The 22768-nt window shown below is 43.1% G+C and overlaps 1 protein-coding gene across 7 annotated transcripts in view; it reads right to left on the reverse strand.

The window, feature by feature from the left end:
- Positions 1–22768, reverse strand: part of OLA1 (Obg like ATPase 1) — a 159444-nt gene that overhangs the window by 75257 nt on the left and 61419 nt on the right. For 5 of the 7 annotated variants that reach the window (XM_053266838.1, XM_053266840.1, XM_053266839.1 and 2 more), the window contains one exon: positions 8917–9092. In XM_053266838.1, the coding sequence (XP_053122813.1) occupies positions 8917–9092 (176 nt within the window). Of the gene's footprint in view, positions 1–8916; positions 9093–10617; positions 11269–12463; positions 12483–22768 lie in introns of those variants that run through there. The other 2 variants (XM_053266860.1, XM_053266851.1) reach the window with 2 other exon arrangements.

The raw sequence follows: 22768 nt of genomic DNA on the forward strand, positions 1-22768 counted from the left end.
CCTATATTGAATGTGTGTTCCTAAGTCTACCAAGGATAGATTGGGACTTCTGTTGTCCAACGGAGTCCTTGAGCTGACGGACCAGGTTGCTGAGTTGGCACTGGAGTGGACCAGGTTGTTGGACTTTAATGTCCATTGTGGGACTGGGTTGTCAGGGGCAGCTCAGGAGTTCATAGCAGCCATGACAACTATGGACCTATCCCAAGTGGTCTCTGGACCAATGCAAGATGCAGGTCACATGCTCGATTTGGTCTTTTGCTCTGATCAGGGTAGTGTCCCGTGTGGGGACCCCTGTTATCTCCTCACTGCCATAGACAGATCACCATCACTGTTTCTTCTAAGAGGGATTCCCAGACGTTGTTGGCTCTAACTCCCAGAATCCCCAGCTGTAGTGGCTTTTGCTTGCGGATTGTGGGAGTTGTAGTCAACAACATCTGGGAATCCCTGTTAGAGGGAACACTGATCACCATCCGGTTAAGGTAAGACTTGCAGCCACAATCCACCTCTGTAGGGGTGAAGGATCCATTAGATTGGTCCGCCTGAGAAGGCTATTGGATCCAATAGGATTATGAGAAGCCTTAGAGGGGTTTCAAGCTGGCTCTGCTAGGAATTCTGTCGATGCTCTGGTGCCAATATGGAATAATGAACTTACTAGAGCAGTAGACACAATAGCTCCTAAGCATCCTCTCTGACCTGCTTTGAAGTTAGCCCCGTGGTATCTGGATGAACTGAGGGAGTTGAAGCAGTGAGGAAGATGACTGGAGAGCAAGTGGAGGAAGACTTGGAACGAAGCCAATGGACTGCAATACAGAGCTCATTTGAGGATCTATGCTCTGGCAATGCGGACAGCAAAGAACCGGTTCTTCTCTGCCGACATTGCTTCTGCGAATTCACCTCCAGCTGAGTTGTCTAGGGTCGTGAGGAGGCTAGTTCATGCCCCCTCCACTTTGAATTTGAACTTGGAACCATCTGTCCGTTGCTGTAATGTTTTTAACAACTTTTTTTTGCATAAGACAGTATAAGGGCGATGAAATACGCATTTCCACACTTCAAAGCTTTTTTCCAATGGCCTTTAATGCACAATTGAAAGTGAAAAGTTTAAAAGTTTAAAAACATTCAAAAGTCTAAACACTTAAAAACTAAACCACAGATGTAGCAAAATAGCAAACATTTTGATGTAAGACATCATCCTCAGTTCTTAAATCAAGCTTTTTTGCAGATAAAATATCTTGTATTCAAGCTGAACTATACACAGTTACTGCAAAGTATAGCAACCCCTCATGTAGGACTGAATTGGATCATTTTGTTTTACTTCTGAAGATGCGGACAAACTGCTTCGGACTGTACGTCCCAGCACGTGCCGTCTTGGCCAACTTGGCTTGTTTCATCTGGCAGTCAAATTATCAGAGAAGGTCTGGTAAATATCATAAATGCTTCTCTGAGGGAGGGCAGGATGCCGCCTTGTCTTAAGAAGGCTATTATTAGACCTTATTTGAAGAAACCTGCACTGGATCCCTCAGAGTTACAGACCTGTATCTAATCTTCCTTGGTTGGGCAAGGTGATTGAGTGAATGGTTGCTTCTCAGCTCCAGGCAGTTTTGGATGACACTGATTATTTAGAGCCTTTCCAGACTGGCTTTCAAGTGGGCTATGGGGTTGAGACTGCCTTGGTCAGCCAGATGGATGATCCCCAATTGGCGATTGACAGAGGGTGTGTGAGTCTGCTGATCCTTTTGGATCTCTTGGCGGCATTCGATACCATGGTATCTTGCTGGGTTGCTTGAAGGAGGTGGGATTGGGTGGCACTGTTTTACAGTGGTTCCATTCCTACCTCTCTGGCAGATTCCAGTTGGTGTCATTTGGAGACTGTTCTAAAAAAAACAGGAGCTAAAGTGTGGTGTTCCACAGGGCTCCATACTGTCTCCAATGTTTTTTAACATCTACATGAAACCGCTGGGAGAGATAGTCAGGAAGTTTGATCTGGGATGCTATCAATATGCTGATGACACCCAGATCTATTTCTCCATACCAACTTCATCAGGAAATGGCATGACCCCACCCCCCCCCGCCCCAGTGCCTGCCTGGAGGCGATATTGGGCTGGATAATGGATAACAGGCTGAAGTAGAATCCAAACAAGATGGAGATACTGTCTGTAGGGTGTCGGGATCCGAGAGATGGTTTAGATTTGCCTGTTCTGGATGGGATTATACGCCCCCTAAAAGATTGGGTTCACAGTCAGCGAATGCTCCTGGATCTCCCTGGTTTCTCAGGTTGAGGCAGTGGCCAGGAGTGCTTTTTATCAGCTTCAGCTGATATGCCAGATACATCTATTTCTGAAGACAAATGACTTTAAAACGGTGGTACATATGCTGGTCATGTCTAGGTTTGACTACTGTAATGCACTCTACGTGGGGCTGCCTTTGTACATAGTTCGGAAACTACAACTGGTTCAGAATGTGGCAGCCAGATTGGTCTCTGGGTTTACCCAAAGGGACCATATAACACCAATTCTAAAAGAACTGCACTAGCTACTGCTATGTTTCCAAATAAATACAAAGTACTGGTTATTACCTATAAAGCCCTTAGGTCCAGGGTACTTAAGTGTCTTCTCTGTCGTGAACCCTGTCACCTATTAAGATCATCTGGAGAGGTCCAGTTATGGTTGCCACAAATTCATTTGGTGGCAACTCGGGACTGGACCTTCTCTGTGGCTGCCCCAGGGCTTTGAAATGCACTCCCTGATTAAACTGATCCACTATCACCACGTAAGAGGAATTGTTGGACAGCTCCGCATTCGACTCTGCAGTAATTGTGGGGTCTGAGTCTAAGTCAGCCCAAATAAGAGAGATTCGTGGTGAGACCTGATTGTAATTCCAAACTTAACCAGATGGTGGTGGGACTCGAACCAGCCCATTATTCCTTTTGTGGAGCACCCACGGGTGCCAACTACCACCCAAACCCCAAATCAATCAGACACCTTAAAAAATAAGGGGGGGTGACTATGCGAAGAAGGGGGTGAAATGCTATCCCTGATGTAGAGACTGTTCTTTGTATGCCTGGGAGAGAATGAATGACTATTTTATAATAGCTAATGACAAGTGAGCAGACACACCTATTTCCAAATATTTTTTATTCAGCTGATCCAATACTCCAGGATCACATCCAATGAAAGAGTCCACATGAGCTTTTCAGAAGGTGTTTGATTTTTAGCATGTTACTAGAGACATGAAAGCCCAGAAATAAACTAGACATTTTGGGGGGAAGGGTTTTTTTTTGGGGGGGGGTTCTTTTCCCCACTCCTCAAGGCTAGAGATGGAATTACTGGAAATTTTAGGGAAATTGAAAAAGCTTATGAATATTTTATTTCTTAGAATGATATATGAAATGCTTTACAAGACAAGGTTTTAAAATATTTTCTGCCCCCTGCTCTTTCAAAATGCCTACTACTATGCATATGAATATATTTTATGTATGACAATTACAAATATGAATCACAATTCTAACCCTATATAACATAACATAACTCAAATCCTAGATATATTTCAACCTTTGCTCCTCACAGGATGCACTGCCATCTTACTAGAGGGACATGCAGATCTAGGCCCTTTATTTGTATGTGAATTGTTGCCTGCTTTCCTCTGGGCTGCCTTCCTCTTTCATCTGGAGAATGGTGGATATACTGTCTGCTTGATTTGGCCCCTGTTTATTGCCTTGCCTGCTTGTATGGAGAGAGTTAAAAGGAAGGCCAAAGGAGGAATGTTGCAAGAGGCTTGTTGGGACTAGCAAAGCCTCAGAAGAAACCTGTTCAGATAGCCTTTTATACTGTTTTAATTTTTTGTATACCTATGAAATATAAGAGTATAAACAGTTTAAAAGAACCACCCCAAGATATATCTAACTAACCATGCTGTACATAGTTCATTTTGTGTCTAAAATCAAAAATTTTATATTTTAGTTTTTTCTGCAAAACACTTTTTCCATGCCTTCAAAATGGAATTTTATATCCCTCTCCATTACTTGCAGTAATTGTGAAATCTCCATCTAAGTCGGACCAAATACTAGAGATTTTGTCTGCAAAGAACTCATTAAAAACATCGCAGCAGGTAACTTATGTCTCAAATTCTGATTCAAGGGAGAGGGGCACATACTAGCCCCCTCACAACTCTGAACTCCTCCATTGGAAGTGACCTCACAGATGCAATTTGGGCAAAAAAGAACCACTTCTTTGCTGTATTGCCTGAGCATAGATCTTTAAATGTGCTCTATGTAACTGTAATCTTTACTTTACTTTACTTTCTATGTCATAATCTGTTGGATTCAAGTCGAGTCTTTCTCTACTTGCACTCTAGTCACCTACCTTGCCGCTTCTGCCCCCATAGATCTTCTGCATACCAAGGGACCAATTTCAAAGCGGGTCGGAGGGAACGCTTAGGAGCAATCGTGTCTACTGCCATGGTGAGCATGTTGTTCTAATTTTCCACCAGGGCATCAACAGGATCATCAGCAGAACCAACATTAAAACTCTCCAAGGCTTTTTGGAATCCTATTGGATCCAATAACCTCTTTGGGCAGATCATTCTAATAGGCCCCTCATGTGTGCAGAGGTAGGAAGTGGTTGTAAGCCTAACCTTAACCAGATGGTGGTCCATCCATGACAACAGGGAAATCACAGGAGTCCCCAACCACAGAACACCACCCTGATCTGAATAAAAGACCAAATCAAGTGTGTGACCTGCAATGTGTGTCAGTCCAGAGACCATTTGGGATAGGCCCATAGTTGTCATGGCTGCTATGCACTCCTGAGCTGCCCCGGACAAGCTGGTCCCGAAATGAACATTGAAGTCCCCCAGCACCAAAAGTATGGGAGACTCCAACCTATAAGTCAGACTACATCAAAACCCCAAAGAATAAACGTAACATTTGTGCTGCTCACTTGCTCTCCTCCACATCTTCCACCACTATCCCCAACTAAGCCTCTGCTTTCTTTCATAAGCCTTCCCCATTGTTGCGTTTTTGGAGCCGCTGGTGGGAGGACAGAGGGGCAATTCAAGAAGATGCTTGTGCTGGCAAAAGCTGTTTTTTGTGTTTGGAATGTTAGAGCATGTTGAAGTCAGATGTTCAGGATTGTCCATGAATCTTCAATGTGATTAACAAAGCACTAGCAAATGTCAATTTGCAGCAGAAAGAAGGAAAGTTTTGTTAGCATGAGGGCAGGTTAGACTAAAGTATTTTTTCTGAAAACCTTCCTCCTTATAGGAGGTTAGCTCTATGGGCTGAATGACCAGCCTTCAACTTCAGAAGTATGAATCAAACCATCTATACAGCTGCCAGACAAATATGCTGTTATGCTAGGCAACAACAGAACAACACAGGCTATCACTTTCTCAGGATGCAACATGACAAAAGCTGAGAATGAGAGTGATTTATAGTTAAGGTATACATGCTTTTGGACAAAGGAATACAGGAACACTGTTTAGTGCTCCAACTTTCCTGAATGATAGGAAGTCTAGCAATATTATACAGGGCACCACTTTTTTTAAATTTTCATTTATCTTTGTTCAAGGAGCCCAGCAGTGGACATGGTTATACTTATCCTCACAACAACCCTGTAGGTTAAGATGAGAGTAAGTGACTGGCCCAGAGTCACTGAGTTTCAGGGCTGAATGAAGATGTGAATTCGGGTCTCCCTGCCCGTCCAACATTCTAACCACTATACCATGCTGGTGCTCCTCCTTTAGAACTGTGCACACAGGAGACTTTGGTGTGCCTCAAATATTAGTTTGTTTATTTAAAACAACAACAAGCAGATGCTGTAAGCCTTCAGCAGTCAACACAACTTTTAATCCTGCAGGCTCTCCCCACAAAGCTGCAGCCTAACCTTTCAGTAATTTCAGCTGAAATGCCTAGTTGTCTGTTTTCTTGTGTGTTCAAATTCAAATGCCAACAAGCAGTTTTCTCTTCCCCTCCAAATAGCTGAAAGGTGTCACTTTCAAAGGCAGGGGGAAATTTTCAGACCGAACATTCAGCCCTTTTGTTACCCTGACCAACCACCAGCGAATACTTTAGACAAACTACAGCGATTAGCCCATTCACAAATTAAGATAGCCAAGTTCATTAAAATACATTTTTAAAAATCCATCTAGTAACTAAGTACTGCACACACCTTGCCCCAGAGGCTTACAGTGCTAGTAAGAAACCCAGAATACTTTAACAGAAATGTCATTTTAATAGAAACGTCATTTTATTCACTACTTAGGGAATATATTTATTTTTTGCACAGCAAGCATTCTGACCTGGAGAAAAGTTATTTTGTGACCCTTCAATAGAGCAAATGGATCTTGAGAAAACAAAGCTCAGGTGCTGAACCACAAAGGGGTGGTGTTATTGCATTTAGGTGCCAATCCATCCCCAACAAGCATTCAATTTCCAATTATGATCATTCCAATTTGCAAATGCTTCCTAAACCATAGTATGGCAGCCCCTCTCCCTACCTTCCCAGGAGTACAGAAAGACCAGTGTGCCCTGAGAGGAAGGCAAGAAAGGAGGCACCCAGGCCAGGGAACTCCTGTCCTCAGCTCCTGAAAAGACCGACAGCCTGAGACAATGTTTTATTAATAGGGATGTGCACGGAACCACAGAGGCGCGGTCCGGCACTGGGGGGTATGGAGCTTTAAGGGTGGGGGGTAGTACTTACCACTCCCACCACTTTCCCCCCTCTGGCGCTTGACTTTATAGCAAAATTTTTGGGGCGGCAGCATTCCTCCCTGCCCCCATCGTTGCCCAGCAAAAAGGGAAGTTGAGTGCACACATGAGCCCCTTGCGGCGTGCACGCCCGTTGCCACCATGCGCATGCTCGCCGCACATGTCACACGTTGCAGGCACAATGTGTGACATGTGCGGCACGCGCAGCGGCCACAACGGGCCCATGCGTGCACTCAACTTCCCTTTTTGCTGGGCAACGACGGGGGCAGGGGCGGCAGGGAGGAATGCTGCCACTGCAAAAACTTTGCTATAAAGTCGAGCGCCAGAGGGGGGAAAGCGGCGGGAGGGATAAGTACTACCCCCCCGTCCTTAAAGCACCATACCACCACCACCCCGCCAGACCGGCCCCAATCCGGACTGGTTCTGAGGCCTCTACGATGGCCCCGGAACGGTCAGGGTGAACATTCCTATTTATTAATCTGTTATTTGCCTCTTTTAATATTGTAAACCGCTTTGGGTGCCTTTGTCAAGGCAGAAAGGCAGTATAAAAATGTAGTAAATAAACAAGTATGGATAGAGATATACTCTATCCTTCAAAAATGCTGCTCATTGAGTGCCTTGGCTGGCTAACTGTATACCTCTTTCATAACAAGGAATACTAATTTATTGCAATTACCCAGATGGCCCAAGCAAATTTGCTGTGCCAAACTACAATGGAAAATGGAAAACATTCAGAATCACCAAGCAATCAGTCTTCAGAGAAAATTCTTGAGGTCAAGTATGGAAACTTTAAAAGCATGTAATAAAGAAAGTCATGCATTATGTACCCATGAAACATGCTTCACCCTCTGGCACAAGCCAAAGCATCCAATGTACCTCCTCCAATCATGGCCATCACAAGCAAAGGGGAAGAAGACTTACAACTTTAGAGGAGTGTGTTCTCCTTGACAACACAAGGCCCTTCGCAATGGCAACCCAATTGTCCTATGAATCTTCCCTAACTTTAATACCTCGGACACCGGCTTTGCCTGGCTGAGAAGTGATGGCAGTCTGGAAACTGCAGCTAGTGCAGAATGCAGCTGCCTGGGTGCTCTTAGGGTAAATTGGATGACTCTCATAACAACTATTCTGTACTGGCTGCCAATTTATTTACCAGAATAGCTGCAAAAATGTCTATATTATTAATCTAGAAACAACAACTAGCAGCATATATTTGCACTTTGGTAATAGCTTTGAAATGATTTGGTAATGAATTTTGCAGTGATATGTTCATTTAATCTTAAGGAACCAACTGCAACTAGGACCCATATGTTGCTACCTTGATTTGGCAAGCAAGTTGAATATTAGCTTATGAAGTTAGTATACTTTTCATTTAGCAAGTCAAGTTAATTAAGCAAACAAAAGGAACTGGAAATTCCTAAATTCAGAAATTCTTGAATTTTCTGTTTGCACTAAACAAACCAACTCTGTGTTCTGGTCTATTGACTTGGCTTATTTTGAACTTCCAGAAATTATTTTTAGTGATCAAACTGAATCAAGTCTTTGATCGCAAGACCAGTTAATTCAATTTCATCTGTGTTTTGAAAACATTCGTCTCTTGTAAAATGACTGATATGTTCACATAATGTTTTGTATACCAATGCTAATACCCAAGTACAATATATGCAAACAGAGGGCTGATCCTCACATTCTTAGAACTTGTATGCACAAAAAGAAACTGAGAGAACATGTAAAACCAAATGTACTACACATGTTGTATCATCTGGCATGGGCACACTACATAACATCACAGGAAGTCAACTTAAGGCACATAAATGGCAAAAGAAATATGAATGGAAACATATGAGGAATTTTTTTTTGCAAACTGTAGTGGGAAGAACAGAGACCAAGATGCCTCTGCTAAGATATGCAAATAGTAGAACCAGACTGAGGATGAAAGCACCTATTCTGCATTGCCAAGCAGTAAATTGAATTTGTTTGTATGTCAGCTTTAAAAAAAAAAACTCTTGGAAAGGAAAATGTGAAGACATGCAGATATTAAAATTAAACAACCTGAGAAATGGGACTAACTAGTTTTTCCCAGGGCAATGAAACCTGCTATTGCTAATTACCATGACAGTCCTGTCATACTTAAAATCAATCCTGTACTGAAAAACGGGGGGGGGGGTTGTCGGGGGTGGAGGACCCTTAATAAGAAAATATTTCTTACTTACATATTCAGGTTTTAATTTCTTGTCACCTCCTCGTACAGCCACCTTTTCTAGTTTGTCTATAATGGGCATGATCATTTCTTCATCTTTTAGCCTAAGTTCTTCATGTATTATTTCAATGTCACGTACTGGTTCAACACTTCCTTCAATATGTGTGATATCATCGTCATCAAATGATCCTTTAGGGGGGAAGCAAAAATCACATATCAAATAGCATTCTACACTACAAAATTTGTGGCAACTGAAGTATTTAAGATCACTATAACATATAAAACACAGATGAAAGGTAATCCAGTAGTCATAAGCACCCGGACAGAGTAAAACTTAACTGCAAGCATTGAAAGACTTTTCCAAATAGGAAATTTGTCCATTTACTTGTTAGTATTAGGGTAACACATCACATAATGTCTTGGAGGTGGCCAAATAAATGTATGTGTATATTACTTAAACAGAATGCTCATTAATTTGACAAAGTAAACAGTAAAATTGCTACAAAGTTTATGCCAAAGAATGCTGAAGTTCTGACCTATACTAATGGGTTTCCAAGGGAAACCGTATTTACACACACACACACGGCCTGAAATCATCTGGCAGACCTCTTCTCTGCTTCAAACTACTTTATCACTATGGTTCTGACGGTGATTAGATAATGAACCACTCAGACACACAATTTACACAGCAGCTAATTTCATCGGTCTGATTTGAGGGTATGGTTTTTAGGGGGCCATCAAAGAAGCACATGAAGGTGCATTTGTCATCCATGAGTGACAACCATTCACACTATCTCAACAAAATGGTGCTGGCCCTTATTAGAAACACATGCTATTATCACATATTTAAAGTGCAGTTGAAGCCATAATTTCAAATTGCCAACTGGAAACATAAGGGTAAAACAACCAGATATTACTGAAGCATGTGTACTGACTTTATGCCCCTATGAAGACATAATGTGGCAAGATAATTCAGCTGAAATACTCAAGTTACCAATAAAGAATATCATGAAAACAAAAATTAAAATTATTTCTGAATAGCGAACTATAATTTTAAACTTTAGACCTATTCATGAGATACATTTTAGACACTATTTAACATCGTAACAAATCCAACTAACTCTGGAAATGATACTTTAAACATGTTTTTAGCATGAATATGTGTGAACAAAAATATTTACATTTTAATTACTGGCTACCTTTCCACATCAGAATCACTTGTTCCAGTTACTTATTCTAGCTATATAACTGAGATCATGAACTTTACTACTATGCATTATTACAATCAGTTCTGCAACCTACTAGGTGTATGAAAATAAGCAGTCTACTACATATTGCTAAAGAGATATCTATCAACCATATTTAAGGTCTATTCTCAGTAAAGGAACACACAAACCCAGCAATAATAGCTAAAAATAATGACTTAGAAAAGCAAAACAAACAAACAAACAGAGCTGATAATGTCATATGAGCTTATCCAAGGAGTTGTTTCACCTCTGCCATTTTACCCCTCCCCCCAATATCTATTTAACATATCACTTTTCCCTAATCTGAGGATGTCACGAAGTCTAAAATCTTGAATTCTATGAGAGGAAAAACCATTGTCTTATTATTTACTAGCTTAACCCACACAGAGCATCTGCACACTAATACTTCATTGCTCTCCTCGCCCCTGCCACAGCCCCCCTCACCTCAGAGATATATTCACCCTCACCTGAGCCACACTCCTGATCCTCCTCCTCCATGCCGTTGCTTCCATCCCCCTCACCCCTCTTGGTCACTCCTCCATCCCTCTCACCCCTCTTGGTTGCAGCTGCAGTGTCGTGGCACCACCTATTGGCCAAGCTGAAGCCCCCTTTCCCCAGAGACCTCTCCATCCTCACCCGAGCCCTGCTCCTCCCCACAGAAGCAGCAGCGGTTGACTAGGCCTTTTCTTGCTACTGCCAAGGCCGCTCATTCCCCTCAGGCTGCTGACAGGCCCGGGCCCATCCCTTGCCTGCCTTCCTGCCTCCCTCCATCAATGGCCTCAATAGCCCCAAACAGCAGCAGTGGTTGACTGGACCCTTCGTTGCTGCTGCTGCCGCCAACATCATGACTGTTTGTTCCCAACACACCACCGATAGGCCCGAGCCCGTCCCTTTCCCTTCCTTCTGTCTCTCTTCCCCTTCCCTTCTTTTTCTCTTTCTCTCTCCTCCACTCGCTCTTCCCGTCTTTCTTCCCGACCTTTCTTTCTTTTTCTCTCTCTCTCTCTTCCTGAGTTATCAGATCTTGTTCATCTTGTTAACTCATCTAATTCACACAATGGCAGCCTCCTTCTCCTGAAGGGGCTCTTTCCTCCCTCACAACACTTCTCTTCACAGACCCCTGCCCACTATCCTTTTATATATAGAGATTCATCTCCTCTACAATCAAGAACCAGTAACTGACCTTAACCATCACAGACTCCTCCTCCCTATATGCATATGGAATCCCCACTGCCCAATCACCAAGGTGCTTCTGCTCATGAACTGTCACGATAACTGCCACAAATTAATTAGATAGATAGATAGATAGATAGATAGATAGATAGATAGATAGATAGCCCTTCGGTCTTTAAGAGGGCCCCCAAGTCACCTTACAAACAAAGTCAAAAATAAAAATATAATAAAACATATTAGACTAAGAAATAAACAATCATAAACTGAAAGCACATGCCAAGGAAGCTATTATTTGACCACTCCTAGAGAAACTGAGTCTGGACCCAGAGGATGTAAACAACTATAAGCCTGTGGCCAAAACTCCCTTCCTGTGCTTGAGCGTGTCATGGCTGACCAGCTACAGACACTCTTGGAGAAAATAGACTATCTGACTATCCTTTTCAATCAGGCTTCAGGCCTAGCTTTGGAACAGAAACTGTTTTGGTTACCCTGTAGAATGACCAATGGCGGGGGGGGGGGGGGGGGCGGAGAGAGTGCAACCCTGTTAATTCTCTTGGATCTCTCAGTGCCTTTTGATACCGTTGGCCAGGGTATCCTTTTTGATAGGCTGGCCGAGCTGAGTGTGGGAGGCACTGTTTGGAGATGATTCCACTCCTATCTCGAGGCCCATTCCCAAAAGGTGCTGCTGTGGAATTATTTATTTATTATTTATTCATTTTTATTTTATTTTACATATTTTTACACCGCAATATTCAACAAAATAAAAACATTAAACCATTAGTTAAAAACAAACCAAGAAATTTAAAATATGACAATTTACAATTTTTAAAACAATACTCTAAAACATTAAACACAATCAAAACAGTATCAGTTAAAAGCCTGGCTGAACAGATGCGTCTTTAAGGACTGTTTAAAAGCCGTCAGAGATGGGGAGGCTCTTATTTCACTAGGGAGCGCATTCCAAAGCCTCGGGACTGCAATGGAGAAGGCCCATCACTGAGTAGCCACCAGACGAGCCGGTGGCAAATGCAGACGGACCTCTCCTGATGATCTCAATGGGTGGTGGGGTTCATAACAAAGAAGACGTTCTCTTCAATACCCAGGGCCCAAGCTGTTCAGGGCTTTATAGGTTATAACTAACACCTTGTATTTTGCCTGGAAACATATCGACAGCCAGTGTAACTCCTTCAATACAGGAGTAATATGGTCTCTCCGAGATGCCCCAGAGACCAGCCTGGCTGCCGCATTCTGAACCAACTGCCGCATTCTGAACCAACCGCATTCTGAACCAACTGCAGTTTTCGGACTACATACAAGGGCAGCCCCACATAGAGCGCATTACAGTAATCCAGTCTGGAGGTTACCAGCAGATGTACTACCGTTTTGAGGTCATCTATCTCAAGAAACGGACACAGTTGAAGCTGATAGAAGGCACCTCTGGCCACTGCCTCAACCTGGGACACCAGGGAAAGACTTGGATCCAGAATTACTGCTCAACCCCTTAGCAGTTATGCTATGGGGTTCCACAGGGTGCCATTCTTTCCCCTATGCTGTTTAACATCCACATGAAACTGCTGGGAGAGATCATCAGGAGATTTGGCCTGAGGTGTCATCAATATGCAGATGACATTCAGTTGTATCTCTCTTTTTCATCAGATGCAGGTGAGGCAGTGACTGTCCTGAATCAGCGCTTGGATGCAGTAATGGACTGGATTAGGGTGAATAAGCTGAGACTCGATCAAGACAAGACAGAAGTACTGTTGGTTGGAGGTTTCCTCTGCCTGGGTGAATGATGTTCAGCCAGTTCTAGATGGAGCTGCACTCCCCCTGAAGAACCAGGTTACAACTTGGGGGTGCTCACTGTTCCAGCACTGTCACCATTCATTCATTCAATTTCTATACCGCCCTTCCAAAATGGCTCAGAGCAGTTTACAGATAAAACAAAAACAGTTAAAATCAATTTTAAAATACCATAAAACAACAAACAATTTAAAAAAACCACAATTCAAAAATCCTGAAAAACCAGGTACATTAAAACCCTTTCCCCACAATTTAACAACCCTGGAAGGCCAGGCGAGAGGCTTCAGCGGCTCGGTGCACCTTTTATCAGCTTCAGCTGATATGCCAATTGCGACCGTACCTGGACAGGGATAGCTTGGCCACATTTACTCATGCTTTGGTAACCTCTTGCTTAGATTACTGCAATGCATTGTACATAGTGCTGCCTTTGAAAATGGCCCGGCAAAGGCAGCAGGTACAAAATAGGGCCGCAAGATTAACAATGGGGACTGGATGTTTTGAGGATATTACGTCAGTGCTTCGTCAGCTGCACTGGCTCCCAGTCCGTTTCTAGGCCCAATTCAAGGTGCTGGTTTTAAGCCTTAAAGCCCTAAATGGCTTGGGACCAGGTTACCTGAGGGAGCGCCTTGCCTCACGTCCCAACCCCGACCTTAAGAACTTCTTCGGAGTGCCCTGCCAAATGAGACGAGGCATGTGGCTACTAGGGAAAAGGCCTTTTCAGTGGTTGTACCCTGTTTGTGGAAAAGCCTCCCCAGTGAGGTTCACCTGGCTTCATCCTTTTATTTTAGATGCCAAGTAAAGACCTTTTAGTTCACCCGAGCCTTTTAAATTCTGATTTTCAGATCTGATTTTATTTTTAACTAATTTTAAAATGAGTTTTTAAACTGCTTTGTATTTTGTATTTTCTTTTCTCCCTTTGTGTCTTTTATGATTTAATGTGTTTTTATTTTATGTTTTAATCCTGTGTTGTGAGCCACCCATAAAGTTTTTATTTTTATTTATTATTGTTAAAAAGGGACCATAAAAGAGGAACATAGGAAGCTGCCATATACTGAGTCAGACCATTGGTCTATCTAGCTCAGTATTGTCTTCAGTGACTGTCAGTGGCTTCTCCAAAGTTGCAGGCAGGAATCTCTCTCAGCCCTATCTTGGAGAAGCCAGGGAGGGAATTTGAAACCTTCTGCTCTTCCCAGAGCGGCTCCATACCCTGAGGGGAATATCTTGCAGTGCTCACACTTCTAGTCTCCCATTCAGATGCAACCAGGGTGGACCCTGCTTAGCTAAAGGGACAAGTCATGCTTGCTGCCACAAGACCAGCTCTTCTGGAGGAGCCCCAGTCCTCAGATCAAATGCTTCGGAAAACAACAATATATTTGTCAGCTGATAAAGTGCCAGTACTCAAGAGATTGGGCACTTCAGGAAAAGGATCTGGAAGCAGACCAGAGGCAAGCCACAAGCCAAGGGCCCACAAGCCATTATTCTCCTGCTATAGCCACCTAATGGCGCAGTGGGAAATGACTTGCCTGGCAGGCATGAGGTTACCGATTCGCATTCCTGCCGGTCTGTTTCCAAGACTATGGGAAACACCTATATCGGGCAGCAGCAATATAGGAAGATGCTGAAAGGCACCATCTCATACTACATGGGAGATGACAATGGCAAATCCCTCCTGTATTCTACCAAAGACAACCACAGGGCTCTGTGTTCGCCAGGAGTTGACACCGACTTGATGGAACACTAATGAGCAAAAGAGACACATTTTTAAAGTGGTGATTCTCTTTATTTACCATTGGGAGAGCAACTGGCTTTATCCATCCCCAGCACAGCATCCCTTCAGTGATTGTGGCTGGTATCTATTGTATTTTTTAAGCCCTTTGGTGACAGGGAGCCATTTTATTTATTTATTTCTATGAACACTGCTTTGGGAACTTTTGTTGAAAAGTGGTATACAAATATGCACCATATTCGTATCCGAAAAGGAACCATTCTGAGTTCTCATCAATCAGATTTACAATGGTGGAGGAATGCAAAGCCAAGCCCCAACAGAAACTGTAGCAGGTAAGCAAATTCATTGGGGAGGGGGACAGGGAGGGATAGTCCTTATAGTAACCTGATCCCAAAGTATTTGGAGTTTTACTATACAATACAAAATACAATACAATACAATGCAAAATACAATGAATATTTGTATACTGCTTTTCAACAGAAGTTCTCAAAGCAGTTTACACATAAGTAAGTAAATAAAATGGCTTCCTGACCCACAAAGAGCTCACAATCTAAAAAGAAACAGACACCAGCAACAGCCACTGAAGGGATGCTGTGCTGTGGATGGATAGGGCGGTTGCTCTCCCTCTGCTAAATAAAGAGAATCACCACTTTTAAAAGGTGCCTCTTTGCTCAGTTAGCAAGGGTTACCACCACCCACTTAAATTGGTGACCACCACCCACTTCTTGAATTGTTTGGAAATAACTGGTAACCAATGAAGATAGTACAAGATGAAAGTAAAGGGCTCACAGGACCAAATCCCTCATCAGGATCCCAGTTGTCTCATTTTGAACCAGTATCGCATGAGAACTGCAAACCTGGTCCTTCAAAGGGAGTGCAACTCCATTCAGAACAGGCCATGAACCTTCTTCCCACATCAGCTCTCCTGCTAACCAGCAGATTCTCTGTCTTACTCAAATTAAGCCGCAGTTTACTAGCCCACATCCAGTCCATTATGGGGCTTGCAGCCAAATCTAGGGGCAATAAGTTAATTAGCCAGCTAAGTGACTTGTCTCCATGTATAACATAGACTGGGAGCTCACACTGCGGTGCAGCTCCCGAGCATAGCAAAACTTCAATCTCCAAGCCTGGAGATGCAGCTGCAACCAGGGAGTCTTCTGGGAGCTTCTCCAGCACCACCTTCTGGAACTCCAGGAAGGGGCGGAACAACTGTCACACAGTCCCATCCAGACTTATCCAGCAAGGCAGTTCCCCAAAAGCAGACCATGGCTTATGGCACTAAAAGGTTGAGCAACTTATCTTGCCCAGTTGCCAGTCATCCACCAGAACCACCAAGGCAGTCTCCATCTCAGAACCAGGCTGGAATCTAGACAGGAGATTCAGCTAATTTGTTTCATCTGGAAAATATTAGAGTTGGGTTTCCATCTGCTCAAAGCACCTTGCCCAAGAATGGCGTATTGAAGACCAGCCACTAGTTCTTAAAATCAGCAACATCTAAGTCAGATTTTCTCAACACGTGGCAAACTACTACCACTTTCACCACAGGTGGTATATTGAAACATTAAAAAATTCTGCTATGCAGCAAGCCAGGCTTCTCTGGCCACCTTAACTAGTAAAAGTGGACAAAGGTTGTGCACAGGCATGGAGTTATCACTCTTTATTGTCTGAAGTATGCATACTGGAAACACTGATGGGAACTTGCCAGTTAACATACTTGGGCTAAAAATATAGGTTCTTTTGGGGAACATGAAGACAGGAGGAAATTTTGACATTAACCTATGTAATGCAGTGTCATTTGATCGACTATTATCAAAACTATAGAATTAATGCCAAAGTTTAATTAGATATGCAAGCATATCTTGTTACGGACTATACATTTTATATATTCATTCATTCACTCATACACACGCACACCAGTTTATACAATGCTTTTCATAACTCTCATCCCAAGGCAGAAGAAGAATACACTTTGTTAGCTGCCCCATAACAAGTTGTTCTCTGGGCAGCTCACAGCACAATGTTAAAAGACATCCAATAAAAATACAGGAAACACAAACAAATCACAAAACAAAAACAAAAACACAAAATACAATACAAAACATTTTAAAAACTTTTTTTTAAAAACCCTCACTTTTAAAATCAGTTTTTAAAAGCCTGCATGAACAGAAAGGTCTTAACCTGGCTTCTAAAAGAACAAAGTGGCAGCACTAGGTGAGCCTCACTTTACAAAAGTTAATACAAAAAAATTCCATAAAGTTCTTAAAATTAATTAAGAGCATGAAAACATCAAAAGGAAGCAGCCATAAAAAACAAAGACAGAGCAGCTGGAAAGGAAAGATTGGCAATCCCTAAGGGGTAAAAGCCTGAACAAATGAAAGCATTTTCAGTTGTTTTTAAAAGCAAATTGTTATTAAAAATATTTATATCCTGCCTCTCCAGTACAATTATGCTCAGGGAGGCTCACAACAGTAAAAGTAATATAAAATTTAACACAACAAAAATAAAACGCAGCATAAAATAAAATCAAGTAAAACAAACTCAATTAAAAATGAATTAAAAAATAAAAAAATTCATCAATGTATCATTAGAGAGTCTTTTAAAATCTTTTAAACAGATGGGGTTTGAGGTCTATTTTAAAAACCTTAAGGAAGGGAGCATGTTGAAGTTCTTCTGGAAGGGCATTTCATAGCCGAGGGGCCACAATCAAGAAAGTTCCATCTCTGTCAATCAAATCTCAGCCAATGGTGGGGCCACAAGCAGGGCTCAAGAAGAGCACCAGAGCACCGGCAGATTTGCGTGGGCGAATGAAGACTGACAGATACCCCAGCCCCAAGCTGTATAGGGCTTTAAAAGGTCAAGACCAGCACTTTGAATTGGGCCCAAAAATATATTACAAAATATATTACAAAATAAATAATAAAGAAGTGTATTGTTACAAAATTTTTTTATATATATATATATATATATATATATATAAACAACAGTTGCAACAGGAATAGTTTATCTTAAATCTAAAAAGCCATACACACAATGCTGGTATAAGGCTAAAGCTTCCACCATCACAGCTACTCTCTCTAACAGCTCCCTCCTGCTTTTCCCTTTGTCTCCATATCCCCACCACTCTGTCAGCTTTATTGTTAACACCACCACATTCTCCCTCTCAGTCCCAAGCCAGACAGTTGTGCATTTCCTCCCTCCCTTAGACAGCTCCCATTTTCACAGATCTGTGACCTTGGACAACATGAAGAAGAAGAAGATCTAGCAAGGTTTTCCTGTTTGTTTTGTTTTTAACTGCTTGGAATTCACACATGGCTCTCAATCTAGTCCAGGGCTACTCGATTTCAACCCTGCTGCAGATGTTGGCCTACAACTGCCATCATCCCTGACTACAGGCCACTGTGGCTGGAGTCAGGCGCGTAGGGAGCCCACCGGCAGCCGTGTGACAAGTTCCTGCTGGCGGCTCCCTTTTTCATTGATTACTGTGCATGCATTAGTATGCACACACCCAAGCCATGCCCCCTGCGTACATGTCAGACATAGAAGGCGTGGTCTGTGCCAGGACATGGCTATTCAGCCCCATTGCAAAGCTCCTCCTCCTCAGTCAGCAGGTCATTGAATCGCTGACAGGGAGCTCTTTTCTCTGCCTCACAGTCAACTAACTGATGACTAGAGTGGGAAAACTTTGCAACAGGGCTGAAAAGTCCCATCTAGGCATTGACCGCGCTCCCTGCATCTGATGTGCACGCAGGGGGAGTGGACACTAGGGATCCTTCCCAGCCAGGGTTTCACTGAAACACCCAGAGAACACCCTGCTCCCAACCTTCCCGCATCCAGCCAGCGAGTTCACTGGCTGGGAGCGTGAGGAGCACCAGTCTCCTTCCCAGCTAGTGTTTCACTGAAGCACTGGCTGGCTCAGTTTCCCCCCTCTCCACTTCGCTAAGAGCAAGGCAGGGGGAGAATCCCTGAGCCAGCCAGCGTTTCAATGGAACACTAGCTGGGAAGGAGAGGGGCACATGCCACACGATGGAGACCATAATAGAGAAGGCCTGCTCTTGTGCCCTCTGCCTATGTGCAAGAAAGGATTGGGGAAGGAAAGAGGGTTGGTGGCAAGCACAAATAAGGGATGGCCAATGAGCTAATTCTAAATGTATGGACTCCTGTCTCTAAGTCTTACATTATCTGCTTACAGTACATGAACAAGGACCAAGGAACTTTATGATTATCCAGTCCATCAAGTTCTAGCCAGCTAAAGACAAGGCAGACACTGTATTATCTGCATTATGTAACAAGCCTAGCAATTTAATGCAATTAAGATATGTAGGGACTATTTTAACAGTTATTTGGTAGTTTACGAGCAATGTTCCCTCTAACAGGGAGTCCCAGATGTTGTTAACTACAATTCCCATAATCCCCAAGTAAAAGCGATTGCAGCTGGGGATTCTGGGAGTTGTCGTCAACAACATCTGGGAATCCCTTTTAGAGGGAACACTGTTTACAAGGGATCTGTATTACCAAGATTTGTCTGTATCACCAGTACATTTATTAGAAGGGTTCTATATGGAACAATTTGCCTTCTACAGCATCATATTCAGAGAAATACAAGCTTAGCAGAAGCCTGCTAAGCCACACAATATTTACTACATTACTACACTCCTTTGGCTAAAGAGATATCTATTTTATGATATCTCTTAAAGATATCTGCAAGCAACCACAAAACTGATCTTATCCAAGGGGATAACTTTGACCAGTAAAGGCAACTATTTCCCTAACAAGCAAGCAATGCTTCTCACAGAAGCAAGTCTGATAGCCTGGTTCTATGTATTCTTTTGAGGCTGCATTTTGATGGATGCCTTCCTCAAAATGCAGACTTAAAGAATACCAGGTTTTTTTCAAATCTATCAGCACAGAACCTCACATGAAAATGTTCCATTTTGCCCCAGGGTGAGCTGGGTTAGGAGGTGACACAAGAAACACTTGGCAGAATGAGTATGCTTTAGGAATGAAGGCTGCACCAGGCCTTAAGACCACTTTGGCTTTATTCAAGACACATGGGCCCTTAGGGGCTAACAAAGCCCTCAAGCTCTGAAACCCTACAGGAAGAAGTGACAGCCAACAGAAACATTGTTTAAGAGAGCTAGCTCTTGTAGCGGTACGTAAGAGCCATGAACTACAAAGAACATGCAGCCAAGCAGACAGTATTCTTTTGCAGGAAGTATGAAGGGAATCCAGAAGCCACCTAATGGCACAGCGGGGAAATGACCTGATTAGCAAGCCAGAGGTTGCTGGTTTGGACCCCTGCTGGTATGTTTCCCAGAATATGGGAAACACCTATATCAGGCAGCAGCAGTATAGGAAGGTGCTGAAAAGCATCATCTCACAATGAGCGGGAGGAGGCAATGGCAAACCTCTCCTGTATTCTAAAAAAGACAACCACAGGGCACTGTGGTCACCAGGAGTCGACACCGATTTGAGGGCACAACTTTACTTTATGAAGGGAATCGACAAGTGGTTGAAGGGTGAATAAGACTAATCTAATCAAATGTGCTGTACATGCAGCTGCCCTTGAAAACAGTTCGGAAGCTTCAGTGAATACAAAATGCAACTGCTAGACTACTGACAGGTGTGAGTAGTTAGGAACATATTTCACCTGCCCTATGTCAACAACACTGGCTGCCAATTCGTTTCAAGGCTTTGGTTGCTATCTTTAAAAGCCCTATATGTCCTAGGACCCAGTATTCCTTCACGGATTCCCCTATTCAGCCTGCCTGCATACCAATTCACGGAGCTGAGTTCTGCTTCTTTGTGGTTTCCTACATCCACAATAAATGAATTTCCAGCCACTCACATTGCCTCTTTCTGGGTGCCTTCCTTGCCCCCTCTTTAAGCCTTCTGGGGTTTAGAGGCAACAAGGAAGGCTCTCGACCATGGCCACTCTCCCTGCTTACCATGCAGGAAGGCTTAAAGAGGCGGCATGAGTGGTTTAAGTGTCCCAGCCGCTCACACCACCCAAGTGCTGAACCTAACCCTAATTTTTGGGTGTTGGGGATTCATCATTCACAGGGGTTTCCTGGAATTGAACCCCTGTGAAAAACGAGGGCCTCCTGTACCCCTCTATCTGCTTGCCTGGGTCCTGAGATCTTCACTGCAGACCTGCTCTCTGGTCTACCACTTATGCAGATTTGACTGGCAGAAACCAGGGACAGGGCCCTCTCTATGATGACATCATGCTTATGGGATTTCTTTCCCAAGAACGAACAAACAAACAAAAACGCTACACTTGTTCTTAAACTGGCTCTCAAAACTTTTTCAGCTGGCTTTTAACCAGCCTTGTTACTAAGACCCCTAATGGTTGTAGCTGACATACTGCGCAAAATTATGTGCACCTTGCAAGAACGCGGTTGCGCTAGATGGAAGAAATGCAAAAATGGTTCTTAGGTTACTGGAAATAATGGCTGCCAACTGCACAATTGTGTTTGTACAATTCTTGCACTTAGACAACAGCACTTTTATGCAGCTGTATGAATGTTACATTGCAAGGTGCATGTAACATTGCATAGTATGTCAGCCACTCACCACTCCCAAAATGTACTTTCCTGCATCATGATCATGGTGGTGGATTCTCCACAGCAGCAGCGTGAAACAGTGCTGAAAACCATTGCAGCAGCTGGCTCCTGCCAGTCACCACTTTTTGTTAGTCTATAATCAGGCAGGAAATGACTATCAGAAATATTTAAAGAAAAATGTATCATTCTGTCTTAAGGCTGCAACAGTTTGAAAGCTCCTTAAGAAACCATCTCTTCATCTGGGGGCTCTCAGCAGATACACAAAATAGACTGTCACAAAGTATTTTATATTCTCTCGATGGATACATGGATGGTTTTGCCCCTTCAAACCTATCTGCATTAGTATTCCCAGAACTTATTTAGGACACGCTTCAGGGACCAATATATGTATTAGTCAGTATTGAGGCTAATTAAGCTGCACACTGGTTAGGGAGGCAAGCCTTTTTATATAGGTATGCCTGGACAGAGTAAAAGAGTGCTTGTTTGTGAAGCAGAGTTGTAAAAGCCTTCAGAACAGAGAGCGTGGGGGTGCTTTGGAACCTAGAAGATCTGAAACTTGTTCTAGGGGAAGAAATTTGTTCTGAAACTCATTTACTTGGGGATCTACATGAATTCCAGAACATATCACTCCAGTGCCTTAAGTTTCCTGGGAGAGATAAGCAATTAATATATTCATTAAACACCATTCGCCAAGTTCATTTGTTTGAAGTGGCTGGGGTCCATACATACTGAAAGGCTTGTAAATGACTCTCCTGCCCACCACTTCCACCTAGCATGGTTTAACCCATGGATCCCTGGGCTGTATATATCTCTTTGTAGCCTGTAGGGCTTAGTTCCCTCTAAGTAAACAGAGGACTGAAAATACAACACTTGAATGTTTCATCCATGTTTCATCCTCTATGGCCAGTGCTGACAGAGACAACTTGTTCTGTCTCAGGGGCTTCAAGTCTGAGGAGAAGTATGTGGCCAAGTTATCCTTATGATGCAGGGTATCAGTCCTGCTGAACAGCTGCAAATCACAGGTAATTCAGTTGGCAGCCAAATCCAGGCAGCTAGCTAGCTATCACATCCACAAGATATGCTGTGGTAAGAAACAGTACTTCACTATTATCAGCCACTGCCTTGAGAGCTTTGCTTTATGGTTCCATCCAACTTGCAGGCCCAATGGAAGGCAGCTCTATGGAAGCGACTGTTTAAAAAGTGAGAAGATACACTGAGCATATAGTCTGAGTAAAGTTGGCGAGTTATAAGATGCACAGTTTACTGTTCCCTTTGACAACTTGGTGACAGTACTCTTTCTAAAACAGGGCAACTCGTTTATACTTGCACTAGGGTGGCAAAAATGCTCAAAATGCAACA

This window comes from Hemicordylus capensis, chromosome 1 (genome assembly GCF_027244095.1).
Source record: "Hemicordylus capensis ecotype Gifberg chromosome 1, rHemCap1.1.pri, whole genome shotgun sequence".
NCBI lineage: Eukaryota > Metazoa > Chordata > Lepidosauria > Squamata > Cordylidae > Hemicordylus > Hemicordylus capensis.